We start from the raw sequence: 18,128 nt of genomic DNA on the forward strand, positions 1-18,128 counted from the left end.
GTGTCCATTTTTGTGCCAATACCATACTGCTTTACTACAACTTTGTAGTATTTCTTGATATCTGGGATTGTGATACCTCCAGTTTTGTTCTTTTTCAAGATTGCTTTGTCTATTCGGGGTCTTTTGTGGTCCCATACAAATTTGGGATTTGTTCTAGTTCTATGAAAAATGCTTTGGTATTTTGATAGGGATTGCATTAAATCTGTAGATTGCTTTGGCTAGTATGAACATTTTAACAATATTTGTTCTTCCCTCTATGACGAGGGAATATTCTTCCATTTGTTTGTGTCAATTTCTTTTGTCAATGTTTAATAGTTTTCAGAGTACAGGTCTTTCACCTCCTTAGTGAAGTTTATTCCTACATATTTTATTATTTTTAAGCACAATTGTAAATAAGATTATTAATTTCTTTCTGCTATTTCATTATTAGTGTATAGAACTGTAACAGATTTCTTTATATTAATTTTCTATTCTGCAACTTCACTGAATTCATTTATCAGTTCTAGGAGTTTTTGGTAGAATCTTTAGGGTTTTCTTTATATAGTATTATGTCATCTGCAAATAGTGAAAGTTTTATTTCTTCCTTACCAATTTGGATGCCTTTTCTTTTTGTCTGATCGCTATGGCTAGGACTTCCAGTACTATGCTGAATAAAAGTGGTGAAAGTGAACATCTTTGCCTTATTCCTGATGTTAGAAGAAAAGCTCTCAGTTTTTTCACCATTGAGTATCATGTGGGTTGTGGGTTTTTCATATATGGCCTTTATTATGTTGAGGCATGTTCCCTCTAAATCTTTGTTGAGAGTTTTTATCATGAATGGATGTTGTACTTTGCCAAATGCTTTTTTTTTCATCTGTTGAAATGATCATATGGTTTTTATCCTTTTTCTTGTTAATGTGATGTATTATGTTGATTAATTTGTGAATATTGAGCCACCCTTGAATCCTTAGAATAAACCCCACCTGATCGTGGTGAATGACTTTTTAAATATATTTTTTATTTGGTTTGAGGATATTTTGTTGAGGATTTTTTGCATCTATGTTCATCAGAGATACTGGCCTGTAGTTTTCTCTTTTTGTGGTGTCTTTGTCTGATTTTTGGTATCAGGGTAATGCTGGCCTTGTAGAATGAATTTGGAAGCTTTCTTTCCTCTTCTATTTTTTGGAATAGTTTGACAAGAGTAGGTATTAACTCTTCTTTAAATGTTTGGTAGAATTCACCTGTGAAGCCATCTGGTCCTAAATTTTTGTTAGTTTTTTGACTACTAATTCAATTTCATTGCTAGTAATTGGTACGTTCAAATTTTGTATTTCTCCCTGATTTTAAGTTACATATTTCTAGAAATTTATCCATTTCTTCTCCATTTCTTCTAAGTTGTCCAGTTTGTTGGTATATAATTTTTCATAATATTCTCTTAAAATAATTTCTATGGTCAGTTGTTCTTTCTCTTCCTTCATTTCTGATTTTGAGTCTTTTTTTTCCCCCCCTTGATGGGTCTGGCTAAAGGTTTATCAATTGTTTGTTTACCTTTTCAAAGAACCACCTCCTGGTTTCTTTTTTCTTTTTTTTTTTTTTTATCTTTTTCATTTATTTCTGCTCTGATCTTTATTATTTCCTTCCTTCTACTGGCTTTGGACTTTTTTGTTCTTCTCTTTCTAGCTTCTTTAGAACCTAGCATAAAAATAACATACCATGGGGAAGCATGCTCAAATGATTGTTTCTGGGGCGCCTGAGTGGCACAGTCGGTTAAGCGTCCAACTTCAGCCAGGTCACGATCTTGCGGTCCATGAGTTCGAGCCCCGCGTCAGGCTCTGGGCTGATGGCTCAGAGCCTGGAGCCTGTTTCCGATTCTGTGTCTCCCTCTCTCTCTACCCCTCCCCTGTTCATGCTCTGTCTCTCTCTGTCCCAAAAATAAATTAAAAAAAAAAAAAACATTGAAAAAAAATTTTTTTTTAAAAAATGATTGTTTCTGACAGATGCGTGAAGACTGAAAGGAAGGGATGGAAAAACATTTACCATACAAATGGAAATTAAAAGAAAGCTGGGGTAGTAGTATTTATATTGGACAAAATAGACTTTAAAGACTACAACAAGAGACAAAGAATGCTATATAATAATAAAGGGAATAGTCTAAGAAGAGGATATAACAGTTGTAAATATCTATGCAACCAAGATAGGAGCACCTTAACACATAAAGCAACTATTAACAGACATAAGGGGAAAAAAATTGACAGTAATACAATAATGGTAGGGGACTTTAACACCCCACTTATATCAATGGATAGATTATCCAGGCAGAAAATCAGCAAGGAAACAGTGGCTTTGAATGACACGTTAAACCAGGTGGACCTAACATATGTACAGAGCATTCCATCCAAAAACGACAGGATACACATTCTTTTTAGGTACACATGGAACTTTCTCCAGGATAGATGTGTTAGGCCACAAAACAAGTCTTAATGAATTCAAAAAGACTGAGATCATATGATGCATCTTTTCTGACCACAGTGGTTATGCAATTAGAAATCAATCACAAGAAAAAAAATCTGGAAAAAACACAAATACATAGAGGCTAAATAAAATGTTACTAAACAAAGAATGGTTGAACCATGACATTAAAGAAGAAATTAAAGGGGCACCTGGGTGGCTCAGTTGGTTAAGTGTCCGACTTCAGATCAGGTCGTGATCTCGCAGTTTGTGAGTTCAAGCCCCATGATGGGCTCTGAGCCCATCATGTCAGCTGTGCTGACAGCTCAGAGCCTGGAACCTGCTTCAGAATCTGACTCCCTCTCTCTTTGCCCCTCCCCCACTCATGCTGTCTCAAAAAATAAATACACACTAAAAATATTTTTTTAAAGGAAATTAAAAAATACATGGAGACATATGAAAATGACAAACAAAATCTTTGGGATGCAGTAAGAGCTATTCTAAGAGGCAAGTTTATAGCAATACAGGCCTACCTCAAGAAACAAGAAGCTCCATTACATTCACAGTACTATGTTTTTTACAAATTGAAGGTTTGTGGCAACTCTCTGCCAGGCAAGTCAGTCAGTGCCATTTTCCAACAACATTTGCTCGCTTTGTGTCTCTGTATCATGTTTTGGTAATTCTTGCAATATTTCAAACTTTTTCATTATTATTATATTTGTTATGATGATCTGTGATCGATGATTATAATTTGCTGAAAGCCCAGATGAGGGTTAGCATTTTTTAGCAATATTTTTAATTAAGATATATACATTGTTTCTTTAGGCATGATGCTATTGCACACTTAATAGACTACAGTATAGTGTAAACATAACATGCATATGCACTGGGAAACGAAAATACTCATTTGACTTGCTTTATTGTGATATTTACTTTATCACAGTGGTCTGGAGCCAAACCCACAATATCTCAGAGGTGTGCTTGTATCATTGCGCCTCTTTCCTTTGCTTCCAAAATGATTCAATTACTAATTATATCCCCTGCTTCTACATTCTCAGTACATTCAGACTTTAACCCTTTTAAATAATCTAGCTCCTCTTCCCCTGACTCTGAGAAGCAACATTGTTTTGCTAATGGATAAATAAATCCAATGGTTTATTCCCATTCCTCATTCTCCTCTCCTTTTCTATGGCACATGACATGACTAATACCCTTTTCATGAAAAGAACACTTCCCCCTCCTTGGTTTACAGATAAAGGACTGTTTGGTTTTCATTTTCTCTGCAAGTTTCTTAGTTTTCTTTCACTAGCTCTTCTTACCCCTTAAAAGTAGATGTTCCTGAAGATTCTATATTTAGATTTCTTACAGTACCATACCTATCATTATTAATTGTAGCTCTATCTAGGTTACCCTGGCAGAGAAGTTATAATCTTGTCACTAGCCCCAAAATCTTTGGATCCTGAATTTTCAACTGACTTCCAGACTCCTAACTGCTTTATCAAAATCTCAAACTTAGCACACACACCCAAAACTCCAATCTTTTCCCCCTTGTCTCCAAAACCAGCTCCTCCTCCTGGCTTCCCGTTTCTATGGATGTCAATTACCCAGATTCACACTTCAGAATGGTCCTTGATTTTCTCTCTCCCTTACTTCCTCCTATTTCAATCCTATTAACAGATACCAAGTCATATAAGTTCTACCTGTTCTGTTTCCCAGGCCATGCCATTATTGCTTCACCCTGCGTTACTATAAATAAATAATCTCTCCAATTCAATCCATTATTTGGTACACTAATACCTGATTAAGTTTCTGAACATTCAGCTTCATCATTCTATGGCTTAAAAAGTACTTATCGGAAGTACCTCACTACATACAGATTTAAGAATAAAATTTTCTCCTTGTATTTCAAAGTCCTATATAATCTGACTTCAACTTTTCCAACACTATTTCCCACTACTCTTCTGCACATTCCCTACTCAACAGCCAAACTGTAATTCTTAAAGACCCTGCCTTCTTAAAACAATTTCTTGAATTCCAAGCATCAAAGCCTCCTACATCACAGACTGCCACTTCTATCCTTTCCTGTTTTTTTTTTTTTAATTTCTCCAAATTTGAAAAAGCAGAAGCTCAAAGCAAGTTCATCAAACATCTTTGCTACCTATACTTTCTCCCTAGGAACATATATATGCTAATGATCTCTAAATGTATCTCTAGCTCACCTAGCTCCCAGAACTTCAGACTGAAATATCCAACTGTCTCTTCAACATCTTCATATAGATGTCAGATATCTCAAACTTGATGTGCCCAAACTTGAACTCCAATTTCCTTTTGCAGTCTGACTTCAATAAATAGCAATTCCTTTGGTGCAGTTACTTAGGCCAAAATCCTTGGAGTCACCTTTGGTTCCTCTTTCTCCCACAACCAATTCATTAGCAAATCCTGTTGGCTTCATAGTATATCCAGAGTCTGACCATAGCTCACCAATATCACTGCTTCTATGTTGGTCCACACTACTGTAGCTCTTACCTGGATTATTCGAAATAGCTTCCTAATGGGAAACTTCACTACTTGCCCTTATCCCCTTCAGCATAGTCTCAAAGCAACAGAGAATATTAGTGTTAGAATGGAAGGCAGACTATGTCACCCCCTCTGCTTAAAATACTCCAATGGCTTCCTTGCTCACTCTAAAAGCAAATACCTAAACCTTTAAACTAATCCACAAGGCTTCCCATGACTTGACTGGCATCCCATCCCACCAGCTTCCGTCCTCCACAGATCTCATCTCTTACTTGCTCTAGCTTGCTCACTCTTCCAAAGCTACCATCTTCCTTGCCGTTCCTCAACACATCAAGCAGGTTTTGCATTTGCTATTTCCTCTGCATAGATGACCTTCCCCCTTGCTGGATATCATCATAATATTGTCCCTCAATTCTTGCATTTCTGATCACATGTCATCTTTCCAGTGAGAATTTCCCTGCCCACCCTGAAACTCCACATCTCTTCCCGCGTCGTTTTCTCCACAGCCCTTGCACGGTTAGCTGTTGCCACAGTAAAAATAGTAAAAGCCCATCCCCAAACTAAATGGCTTCAGATAGCTATTCTCATGAATCTGTGGGTCAGCTGGGACAGCTGTGCTTCGTGTGTGTTTATTCTGGGACTTGGCAGTGACAATGACAGAAGCACAAGAAGGCAAGCAGGAACACACGGAACCCCTTAAGCTTAGATTCAGAAGTTACACAAGGGCACTTCTGTCCCATTCGGCTGGCCAAAAGTCAAGGAGCAGGAACATCTCAACAACCCTTTCAGTGGGAGGAGATGCAGACAAAGTAACATGGCAAAGAGTGTGAGTATAGGACGGGATGAAGAACTGAGGTCAATGAAACAAGCTGCTACATCATGTAACATCATCTGACAATCCCATATGTTTACTTATTTGTTCACACTATGTTCTCACTAGCTACTGCAAAAGGGTAGAAACTCCGATTCATTCACTACTTTGTTCCAAGTGACTGAAACTGAGCCTACCCGTGTAAGATACTTGATAAATATGTTGAATGGACAAATTTACCACTCATGCAGTCATTCAACATGCCTACTATATATCAGAAGCTATGCTATATGCTAAAGATAGTGAATAAAGCACATGGCAACTGTCCTTAAGACAACAAGGTAATATCTAGTGAGGAGGCAGGTGTAGGCCATTATTAACAATGATACACACTAATAATAAAAAATTAGCAAACAGTTATTGAGCACCTATGTAACAGGCATTGTTCTAAGAGGTATAGATAAATTAACTAATTTAATCTCCTCAACAATTTTATGAGGTGGGTACTATTACCCAGTTTTATAAAGGAGGGAAGAGAGGTACACAGAACTTAAATAAATCATCCAAGGTCGCACAGTTAGTAAATGTTGGGGCCAGAATTCAAACACAAATGGCCTGGTTCAGAACCAATGTGCTGCATGCCTCAACAAGACAGGTGCTAGTCAGAGATGCTGTGGAAGCAAAGAGGTCCACACCTAACTCAATCAGGAGGCTAGAAAAGCCAGCCTCTCCTAAGAAGTTTAAATTTTCTCATCGGGAACTATCTTATTTTATCAACCTACGATCAACGTAAGGCGCACCTCAAGTTCAGATATAAAAAAATGTGAAAAAATGGCCAATGACAATTTTATGTCTGATTATAAAATGCACGCTGGTTTTACAAATCAAAATGTGCAAAAAATGTGTGTGTTCTCTTGCTGTCGGCTTCCTCTTTACACATGCGCACACACACTCACACACGTATGTATTTCTGCTGCCATATATGCTAAGTCAGTCTTGTCTTTTTTAGATTTGGTTTAATATTCAACGACATGACTCTCCACTACGGATAAATTTTGATGTCACCAAGCCCAAGCTATGGAAGTCTTTCTTTTCAAGAAGTCTTCTATATCCTGGCCTTTCCAGTGTTCAGGTATAATTCTTCTATTAACAATGTAGACTAAGAAAAGTGGGGATTTTAAATCATTATACTGGGTAGCCAGGTATTTTTTGACGTTTAGTTCTATTTCTAGATATTCAGTTAAAAATAATGTTTCTCAAACTTATTTGAGCCCACTCACAATAAGAAATTACCACCATTATCGTGAACCAGTATATACAAATGTGGAAAAACAAATTTTGATATAATGAGCCTCAGGCCATTAAAGTACCACAAAATATATTCTACTTAATTTTTTAAATGCTGGACTCATTTCACTAAATTAATCATCAGATTTCATGACTGCTATTAAAACATGAAGTCATACCACAGGGCATGAGCCACTAGAGGCTCGTAAAGTTAATTTAGAGGGTCCTGGCTGTAGTAAGATTGTTACGTAGTAAGCATGAAAACTGTTTACTAATACTTTTGTTAGCTACATGTTTATATGTGTGTGTGTACACTGAGTGTGCAGTATAAAATCTTTTTACTGTGATCCAGACCTTTCCAAAAAGTTTAAAAAACAGTGCTCTAGAGAAATTCTTCCATGTGTACAAGGTGACATATACAAGACTGTCTTCATAGAAAGATTCTAGCCTAAAAACTGGAGTTAGATGAGATAAAATACATATAGTACATAATGGAATCTTTTTTAAATTTTTTAACGTTTATTTATTTTTGAGAGAGAGAGACAGAGCATGAACAGGGGAGGGGCAGAGAGAGAGGGAGACACAGAACCGGAAGCAGGCTCCAGGCTCCGAGCCATCAGCCCAGAGCCCGACGCGGGGCTCGAACTCACAGAACGTGAGATCGTGACCTGAGCTGAAGTCGGACGCTTAACCGACTGAGCCACCCAGGCGCCCCCATAATGCAATCTTTTATAGTAGTTACACGAATGAATCAATGTCAATAAATCTTATTAGCACTCTAAAAATATGTATGTTATTATCTCTAAAGGTAATGTTAAGGGAGGAAAGGCAAGCTGCATATTCACAGTATAAAATATTGCATAAATAGACTTGTCCAATCACTATGTTGTACACCTAAAACTCATGAACATTGTGTGTCAACTATACTTTAAAAAAAAAAAACAAAAAACTATTACATAAAGTTTAGAAAATACCCAAACGAAAACAACACATTGTTTAGGGATACATAGATCTGTGATAAAATCATAAATACATTTTATTAACTTGCCTGTTTCTACCAGGTGTGATGTAAACACCAGGAGAGCAGGGATTTTTATTCATGGCTATATACCCATCACCTGAAAAAAATGCCTGGCTCACAGTAGTTGTATGTTGAACCAAAGTGCTAAAAAACAAATTCAGGTCCTGGTTACCTCTGTGATGAGAAAGGAGATGAAAATGAGAAAGAACCAAACCGCCATAATTTATTTGTGATATTGTACTTCAGGTGGGTCATGGGTACATTGGCATCCATTATAATGTATCTGAAAGTCTGAGATTTTGTAACTTTTTAAAAAAGATTTAGAAAAGGATGTATAGCTATTCAAATTCAAGTTAAGTGTTTTTCTGGAATTTCTGAACTATTTCCTCTTTTATAGCCAGAAGAACTAATTTACCAGCGCACAGACAAAGCGGCCGCAGCTGAGCTACAAGACAGGTCATACAATACCCATAAATCCACATGCAATCTGTCACTAGGAGTGCAATCCCAAACTAAACAATTCTCAGCCTGGATCCATAATCTGAGCAGTTAAACTTTAGTTCATGTTTATAGACAGATACCAAATACAGATGTGATCTCTAAATGCCACAGCCCAAAGGGCGGATGGAACAAACAGAAGTGAGCTCCGGCAATGACAGGAGGTTTTCCAAAACTTTACCTCAGATTAGAGTTCAGCATCATGTTGTTATGGCTCCTGTTCAGACATGTCATAATCCTCAACTTAAAATATGCCTCTTTTGTCCAATAGTGGCTTACTGAACTGCAGCTAGTTTATAAACCGAACACATGGGGAAGTCTGGTCTCTATGAGATTTAATGATATTAAGTCCCATAATCCTCATGACCCTGTAAAACAAAACTTACTCTTCCAGTTTTGCAAATGTGGAAACCGAGGTTCACAGAGGTCAGCGTACTTGTTAAGTGTTAGAGGGGGCTTCTGTGCCCAGCCAGGTCTTTCTGATTTCAAAGCCTGTGTGCTCTTTCTACTGTATCAAGCTGTGTAAAGAGCAGCATGTCAAACACACAAGAATAACTGTGACCCTTTTTAAGTTATTACGACTAGAAGACACCAATTTATTCTCAATTTCAAATCTATATAAAGCCTTACTGGAGACCCCCACCTAGAGCAACTGACTCCCCCCAAAAGTCTTTTTTGTTTCTTCTGATGGTTTCAGGATACTGTATTAATTAGACCCACATCATTTATTCTTCCAATACTGATGAAGTGTGTGGCAATTCACCCATACTCTCTTGCTTGGGCCATCTTGAAACCCAGAATGAAAATACGTAGAATGTGCCAAACAAGAAGTGGATCCTACAGCTACTGAGCAGTGGGGAGCTGGCTGGTCCCCTAAATCTGTGCTTGGTTAGGGATACACAGGAGGCTTTAGAATTGACAGGGTTTTGACTCAAACCCCAGCTCCCTTGCCATTGTCAACTCACTTATCCTACTTCAAACTGTCCCCAGGTAAGTAAAATCCACCCATAGAGTCACTGTTAGGATTAATGTTTATTAACCTTTGAGAGAGAGACAGAGCATGAGTGGGACAGGGGCAGAGAGAGAGGGAGACACAGAATCCCAAGCAGGTACCAGCCTCCAGCTGTCAGCACAGAGCCCGATGTGGGTTTCGAACTCACGGATTGTGAAATCATGACCTGAACCGAAGTCAGATGCTTAACCAACTAAGCCACCAAGGTGCCCCCAAGTCACTGTTAGGATTAAATAAAAATTAAAAAATTAAAAAAAAAAAAAGCATTTTGCACAGTACCTGGTTAAAAAAAAAAAAAAAAGGCTCAATAAATGGTAGCTATTTTCCTTTATTCTGTGTTTGAAACTTAATTTTTGATATCCTGCTTTATAGCTAATATGACAGGTACTGGATCCATAGGATATAAAGCTTAGTGAGGATGGCTTTTCTGAAAACAGTTTCGAGGCAATCTAGGAAAACAATACTCATCAACAGAAATCACAGCACAGGGTAAAGAATCAACATGCGGCATTAACAGCCCTACAGAGAGTTAAGGCTTTCAACATAAATGCGCCTAGTGAATGACCATGTCACTGAATCCCCACCGCATACAAGCTGTACCTTTGCTGACAGAATCCAATCAGCAAAAGATGGAGCTTCTTTTTTATAAACAGGATTGAAAAAATACTCAAAGAGAAAATCATGGACTGGCGGCCACGGCATCTGACCAGGTGGAACAGGTACTGCACCTCGGCGCTACGACACTTCCTGCCTCTGTTAGAGAGAAGCCGAGGAGAGGACGTGGAAGACGACCACAGAGGAGAGCTGCTCAAGCAGCTGGGAGACTACCGGGTAAGTACAATGGCTCTAAACTGAGCGTGTGGACTGCATTTCAAATTGGAAATTGCTTGGTAATGGATTTTTGGAATCAAAATGCTGACTCTGCTCTCCAAAGCACATAGATGTAGCAGCATAGGCTAAAGGATGTAATTAAAAGTTCACATCTCAGTAATTAAGCTATTATTAAACAGCAAAATGCCTCTAGACACTGAAAATGCTAAGAGAGTAATGCAATGAAAAATACCTTAAATAAAATGCATTCAAAAGTCTTGAATACAATTAAAATATCTGGCTACATCCTATTAGGCTCAACTGTGCATAAAGGTGAAACCAACCGGGGCGCCTGGGTGGCTCAGTCGATTAAATGTCCGACTTCGGCTCAGGTCATGATCTCGCGGTCCATGAGTTCAAGCCCCGCATCGGGCTCTGTGCTGACAGCTCAGTGCCTGGAGCCTGCTTCGGATTCTGTGTCTCCCTCTCTGCCCCTCCCCCAAAATTAAATTTTGTGCTCTGTCTCTCTCAAAATTAAATTTAAAAACGTTAAAAAAAATTTTTAAAAAAGGAAAATTCTCATTAATACGTGTGCCCTCCTGCCTGTCAGTAGTGCTGTGTTCACATCCTACAGCCAGATAATAAAACCTAGAAAGCAGTCTCAAACTAAGACAGTAAGCCTTGTTGGCTGAACAGCGTGACGTCAAGTTGGACATTTAATTCTATTCACGGACTACAACTAGGTTTTCAGTGAGGCTGTCTTCAAGGAACAAAACACGTAATTCAGTCTTGGGCAATGAAAAGAATTCATTGGCTTATTTAAGTCACAGTATCAGAGTGCACCAGTCTTCTTGAAGTCTTTCCACCTTGCCCTCCACCGCGCAGCGGTGTTGGGCTCGCTGTTTTCATGGTATCCAATAGCGGAACAGCTCCAGGGCAGGACTCACGTCTGCACGCACACTGTGCAGAGCAGGCGAGAGCATCTGTGTGCCATTATTCCTATCCAGTTTCCTGAGACTCACTTTGACAGATCAGTGTGGCCACAGGGAAAGAGTGTTGATTAGCTGAATCCAGGTCCCTGGAAACACATGGGTTACCACACAAACTCGGGGCTATCAGGCAGAGGGAAAGGAAGTGGAGGGTGGCTGGGTGCTAACAGCTGTCTTCTACACCAATATACTAGCAACTAAACAAAAGAGCCATCTGGCCCCTCTCCATTTTCTGTATTGCTAATATATAGCTGAATAGAAGAGCAGAACTAAACAAGTGACTTTGAGATGCAGAAGAAGACAAGAGAATTAAGAATTGCGTATGTTTACAGGAAGAAAAAATACAATGAAATCTTCAAGCTTCACTAATGACTACAAATCTTGGTTGTGTTTTTTTTCCTTCAGTTCTCTGGATTTCCCCTTCACATGCCCTATTCTGAACTGAAGCCTTTAATTGAAGCAGTATATAGCACTGGAGTACATAATATTGATGTTCCTAATGTTGAATTTGCTTTAGCTGTATATATCCACCCATACCCCAAAAATGTTTTGTCTGTTTGGATCTATGTTGCCTCTCTCATACGCAACAGGTAACTTTTTTCATCGTATACTTTTTATATCATGTAGAAACTATTTCATAGGACAATAATCTTAAGTGATATTGATCACATCAGAAGGAAGAAATTATTTGTAAATAATGAAAATGATCGTTTTCAAAATAAATGTTTTTATTTAGTAGTCTGTCTTGCCTTCTGCCACCCTGACCCTCAATTCAATTCAGGCTACCCACAGTTCCCCTCACACTAATAGGCTTCCTACCTATGCCACTGTGCTTACCTTCCACTTGGAAAGTCCTTCCTCTTTGCCTGTCCAGCAGAATACCATTACACTTTTAAGATCCAGCAAAACAACACAACTTTTCTGGGGGAAAGAGGAAAAACTTTGCAATACGGAGTTTTTATGTTTAATGCCAAATACCTTAAGACCTTATCCTACAGAAATACTGAGCAAACGTGCACAAGTACACAAATGTGCACACACGCACACACACACTCCTACTGAAGCAATATAGTATTTTAGGGGGGAAAAAAGAAATATACTTAAACATGCAAGGGAAGCCATTTAAGAAATTAAGACATGGCTATGGACTGAACATTTGTGATCCCACAAAATTCCTGTCTTGAAACCCAAATCCCCTATGGAATGGTATTTGGAGATAGGTCCTCTGGGAGGTTATGAGAGTGGAGGCCCTGTGTTGGGATGAACACCATCATGAGAGAGGAGAGAGTCTGCTTCCTTTCTTTAGACCATGTGTGGATACAATGAGAAGAGGGCAGTCTGCACACCAGAAGAACAGCCCTTACCAGAAGCCAGATCTGCCAGCACCTTAACTAACCCTGGACTTCCCAGCCTCCAGATATATGAGAAATAAATGTTGTTTAAGCCACCCACCACTGTTATAACAACCCAAACAGGCTAAGACAGACACAGACACTACTATAGTAAGCCATTAAAAGGATTAAAGGTAGGGGTGCCTGGGTGGCTTAGTCTGTGAAGCATCAGACTTCGGCTCAGGTCACCGATCTCCCAGTTCACGAGTTGAAGCTCTGCATCAGGCTCTCTGCTGTCAGCACAGAGCCCACTTCAGATCCTTGGTCTCCCTCTCTCTCTGCCCCGGCCCCGCTTGCACTCTGTCTCTCTCAAAAATAAACATTAAGGGGCAACGGGGTGGCTCAGTTGTTTGAGCATCTGACTTCAGCTATCTGACTTTGGCTCAGGTCAGGATCTCGCATTCTGGGAGTTCGAGCCCCATGTGGGGTCTGCGCTAACAGCTCAGAGCCTGGAGACTGCTTCGGGTTCTGTCTCCCTCTCTATCCCTCCCCAGCTTGTGTACATGCACTCTCTCTCTAAAACTAAATAAACTTTAAAAAGTTTTTAACAAAAATTAAAAACATTTAAAAAAAAATTTTAAAGGTATTAAATGTATGTGCTAACATGGAAAGATGTACACAAAACAGAAATACATAAAGCAGGATTTCTCAGCAGAAGCACTACTGACATTCTGGGTCAAGTAGTGTGTGGCTGTGGAGGGCTGACCTGTTCATCAGAGGATGTTTAGCAGCACCCCTGACCCCTCCCCACTAGATGCCAGTTGCATCCCTTCTTGTCAACTCTGCCAAGATGTGACAACCAAACATGTTTCCAGATGTTGTGTAATGTCCTCTGTGGGATAAACTGCCTCCAGTTGAGAACGAGTGATTAGCTGGAATCACTTAAAAAATAAAAATAAATAAAAATAAAAATAAAAATAAAAATAAAAATAAAAATAAAAATAAAAATAAAGAGGGATCAATTAAGGAAAAACTTTCACCTTTTGCTTTACTCCCTTATGCCTTCCTCTATCAAATTATATCACTTATGTATTTACAGGCCCCTGATAACTCAACTATGAACTCTTAAGGGAGAGTTCAAAGACTGACCCCTAACGGTCATTACCAGGGTAATCCACGGACAAGTTAACCCCTCTGCTACTTATTTTCCCCGTAAGATCAAAATGATCACATGACTTACTTCGTTGCACTGTTTAAACAAGTCAGTATATGTAAGTATAGGTACTTAGAACACCACCCAGCACTGACTGAGCACCTGATGTCAGGCACCCCAAGGCATTTTACATTAACTTGTATTTTATTCTAAGAATGAACAGTCCCAATAATTCATGAAATCAATTACAAAACCCAAGGTAAATGTAAAACAAGTATATATAGTGTTTCATCAAATACTAAATAAGTATCCCCTGAAGTTAATGTATAAAAACTAGATATAACTTATGCTGTCTATCTCCCCATGCAACTAAAGGAGAGGTAGAGTAGGAAAACAGTGAGTGTCCATATAACAATGTGCTGACACACCGAAGTCCATTTAGTCCAAGACTGCCAAGGCCTATTTAATGGTTTGCTAATATCAAGAAGCATAGAACAAAGGGAGACACCTCAATTACCTGGTACCCCTGAGGAAATTAGCCACTCAAATTAATTAACTGAAAAGGATAACATTTAAGTCAAGTTCTGAAACAATGAATCATGATTTTTTCCCATAAGTGTTATCAAAATTTCTCCTCCCCAAATAGTATACTGTTCTGTGGTTACATGGAGGATAAACTTTACTCATCACTCGATTACTCAGGGCCAGGAGTCCAGATGAGTAATTTTACTTACGATTCATGTAAATACAGACAAGATGCAGTTGGGGTTGGATGGACTCACTCCAGAAGAATTCTCGTAGTTTGTTTTACTGAAATGGTCCCCGATGGGAACTGCTCAAATCAGGTTTATTAAACACTTAAGGAAATAAAAATACAGTAACTACAAGAGAATCAACCTTACAAAATAAAACTTCAGATCCTGTAAGTGCTAAGCTCAGATTTCCTTTCAAGCTAAGGGAATCAAGGAGTCACTTCTTTGTGCTTAGGCCAGACTTCTAAAGGAGGTGACTAGGTGCCATGGAACCACCTAAGAGGTACAAGCTCAAACAAGTAAGATGGTCTGCTTACACAGCTGTCTTTTCCTACATGCAAGAAACATTTTGCAAGGGTCAGCTGTGACACAAGGAGAGAACCCTGACAAGAGGGGAAACTTCGGAGTCATTATAGCCACGCCCCAAGAGGTGGGTCTCCCCTGCCATGTTTAATTCAAATGATAGTGAGACTTAAAAGAATGGGTGGATTTCTCATCAAATGATTCTTCCTTCATCTTTAGACAGCTGTCTAAAATAGTCTTCTCTTCGCCTGAACTGAAATCTGTCTGCCGTAGTTTGTATCTTTCCTAGTCCTCCTGTCCCTCAATAAAACAAACAAAAGAACGCCTGGGACCACAAGTAACAAGACTGCAAGACTGCTTCCTCTTCCACAGACTTGCATGTATTTCCAACAGCAGATGGATGGCATGCTGCCGACTGTTCTTTTTTGGACACAACATTATACAGCACATTACAGAAAACGGATTCAGGGGCGCCTGGGGAACTCAGTCAGTTAAGCGTCCAACCTCGGCTCAGGTCATGATCTCACAGTTCATTAGTTCAAGCCCCACATCGGGCTCTCTGCTGTCAGCACAGAGCTCGCTTGGGATCCTCTGTGCACCCCGCCCCCTCCTCTTGGCCCCTCCCCTGCTCATGCTTGCTCAAGCACTCTTTCTCTCTCTCTCAAAAATAAACATTTTTTAAAAAACTGATTCAATATGTGTTTTTCTGAATGATAGGTTCCCACTCCCACTGTCTTTTCACACAGCAATGGAGACAGACATACACAAATTCTGGCTACTGCACAAATAATTTCAAAAAAGACCATTCAGCTCAACAAAATTAGGTATCTGTCTAAAACTGCCAGGATCATGACTTCATGGGAGCTCAAAACAAAATATTTAATCTTATTTTACACTAATGTAAATGTGAATTGAGATTTCTAATAAAATCAAAACACCAAAAAATTATTTGGTAAAGTCCTCAAAGTAAATTTTATTGATACATTTCTTCAAAGGATTGTGGAATTTTTAAAAATCCCTTCCAAATTTGACAATTTAGGAACAGTGGTAGGAACCAGGAGTATCTGAAGAAAGCAAATACAAATACATTGGTGCTTTGCTAGCTCACTGAGCTAACACCAAGAAGCCAATTTATTCTATTATCTTAAGGAACCTTATATATGGGTATGTTTGAATTGGCCCTCTGAGAATTGTTCAAATAAAGGAAACATGGGGAAAAAAAGACTGGTTTTCAAAATGTGCTATCTTTGAAAATAAAACTTCAGAAATGTATGTTTGAAAGGATCTGCAAAGCTTGGTACAGTGTTTATATATAAAGAGAACCAATAACCCCCATTGACTTTAAAACTCAAATTAATCTAAAAAATACTCCAAATGGCATGGCATTAGTGACATTCTTTTCAAAGCATTCCATTTAAAAGAAAACCAATAAAACTGTTCTCACCCTTATGAAAAGATCTAATCCCTTTCTAAAACAAAAATATGATTGCAAGAGAAACAACACTGTACAATTCACTGGTAAGTTAAGATTTCTGAGGCTGTAAGACATGGGGCCAAAACAAGTCACACTCAAAAAGGGATGGTTAACACAAGAAATGTGCTATAAGTAAAGTGCATGAAAGGAAGCCTGCTCAGCTAAATGAAGTAGACAAAGATCAGGAGTCAAGGGTCATTCGCCAGAGCGGCAGCAGGCTCGAAAACCACACTGCAAATTCTGGCATCCGCTGGCGGTATCAGCATGAGGACCTGTATAAAAACAGAAAAGTGTGAAAGGAGGAATTTCTTAGAGATCACGTGAAAGAGCTAAGACATCTGACTTTTTTTTTTTACTAGCAATCCATGTATAACATAGAAATAAAATGTCCCAATGATTGTATAAAAAATTAGACACAAAAATAGCCAACAGCAGTTCTACTTTAACTGGTCCAAAATCTATAGGAAAGAAGGGAAAGAAATAATTGTTTTGGCAACAATCTTACAAAATAAAAATCTAAGACAAAAAGATAACCCACAGAAGTAATGTTGTAGGGTAACTTAACAACAGATTTCTTAAACTGTCAACATCCTTCCTAGAAATATAATTAAGACAAAAACAGCCCCATCCATAATACATCAGCTAAAGAATCCACTATTCAGCAATTACAGTAAACATTATATTCAAAACTTAAACTATATAGACATAGACTGAACACGTTCTCCTTATTTTTATTTAACATCTGTAGCAAAACAAATGGTGAGAGTTACGTGAAATTATCTTCCAGAATTTAGTATATAATCAATGATTAGCTAAATAAACATATCTAAGACATAATAAAACCTGTGACTCAATTAGAAAGAAAAATAAAACACTGTGGAGTAACTGACATTTTATTCCAGTCACATTACGCTACCCAAACACTAGATAAAAGATCCATTAGGGAACACAGCCCAGAGTGAGAAATATCAAAGGAGAGATATCATGGCACATACACAAAAGTTAAGTTCTTTGAATGAATCATAGTTTTCATAAAGGCAGGCAAATGTGCAAAAGGATGTTTTAACTATACCAAAGCCTTTCAGTAGGTCTGCACCATGAACAAAACCAAAATACTTGCATTTGTTATTTGTGATATGTACAGATCATACACTATGTAATTTTATACACTATGCCAAATGGATAATTGAAAAGTCACAGTATTCTGGATTGATATCTAGTTCAACTCAGAAACATATTTCAAATAAGCTCTGTTTTGTTTTTTAAAATAGCAATCTGTTTTTTAAAGTAGCAATGCTGGGGCGCCTGGGTGGCGCAGTCGGTTAAGCGTCCGACTTCAGCCAGGTCACGATCTCGCGGTCCGTGAGTTCGAGCCCCGCGTCGGGCTCTGGGCTGATGGCTCAGAGCCTGGAGCCTGTTTCCGATTCTGTGTCTCCCTCTCTCTCTGCCCCTCCCCCGTTCATGCTCTGTCTCTCTCTGTCCCAAAAATAAATAAACGTTGAAAAAAAAAAAAAAAAAAAAAAAAAAAATAAAGTAGCAATGCAGGGCACCTGGGTGGCTCAGTTGGTTAAGCATCCAACTCTTGATTTCGGCTCAGGTTCTTGATTTCAGGTCACAGTTCGTGAGTTCAAGCCCCATGTCTGGCTCTACACTAAAGTCCAGAGCCTGCTTGGGATTTTCTTTCTCTCTTTGCTCTCTTTCGCCAACCCCTCCCCTGCTCAAACATGTGCACACACTCTCTCG

General features: G+C 38.7%; 2 protein-coding genes across 2 annotated transcripts in view; one reads left to right on the top strand and one right to left on the bottom strand.

Annotated features, from left to right (window-relative positions):
* Positions 1-12,110, top strand: part of CC2D2A (coiled-coil and C2 domain containing 2A) — a 148,744-nt gene extending 136,634 nt beyond the window's left edge. The window contains exons 33-36 of the mRNA XM_047090984.1: positions 6,765-6,887; positions 8,461-8,519; positions 10,227-10,404; positions 11,778-12,110. Coding sequence (XP_046946940.1) covers positions 6,765-6,887; positions 8,461-8,519; positions 10,227-10,404; positions 11,778-11,966 — 549 coding nt within the window. The 3' untranslated portion in view covers positions 11,967-12,110. The remainder of the gene's footprint in view (positions 1-6,764; positions 6,888-8,460; positions 8,520-10,226; positions 10,405-11,777) is intronic.
* Positions 12,111-15,864: 3,754 nt separating this feature from the next.
* Positions 15,865-18,128, bottom strand: part of FBXL5 (F-box and leucine rich repeat protein 5) — a 47,752-nt gene continuing 45,488 nt past the window's right edge. The window contains exon 11 of the mRNA XM_047091885.1: positions 15,865-16,657. Coding sequence (XP_046947841.1) covers positions 16,581-16,657 — 77 coding nt within the window. The 3' untranslated portion in view covers positions 15,865-16,580. The remainder of the gene's footprint in view (positions 16,658-18,128) is intronic.

The sequence above is a fragment of the Lynx rufus genome, unplaced genomic scaffold (genome assembly GCF_022079265.1).
Source record: "Lynx rufus isolate CCGP_SWC_20201006 ecotype Redwood Valley unplaced genomic scaffold, mLynRuf1.p SCAF_3, whole genome shotgun sequence".
NCBI classification, from domain to species: Eukaryota; Metazoa; Chordata; class Mammalia; order Carnivora; family Felidae; genus Lynx; species Lynx rufus.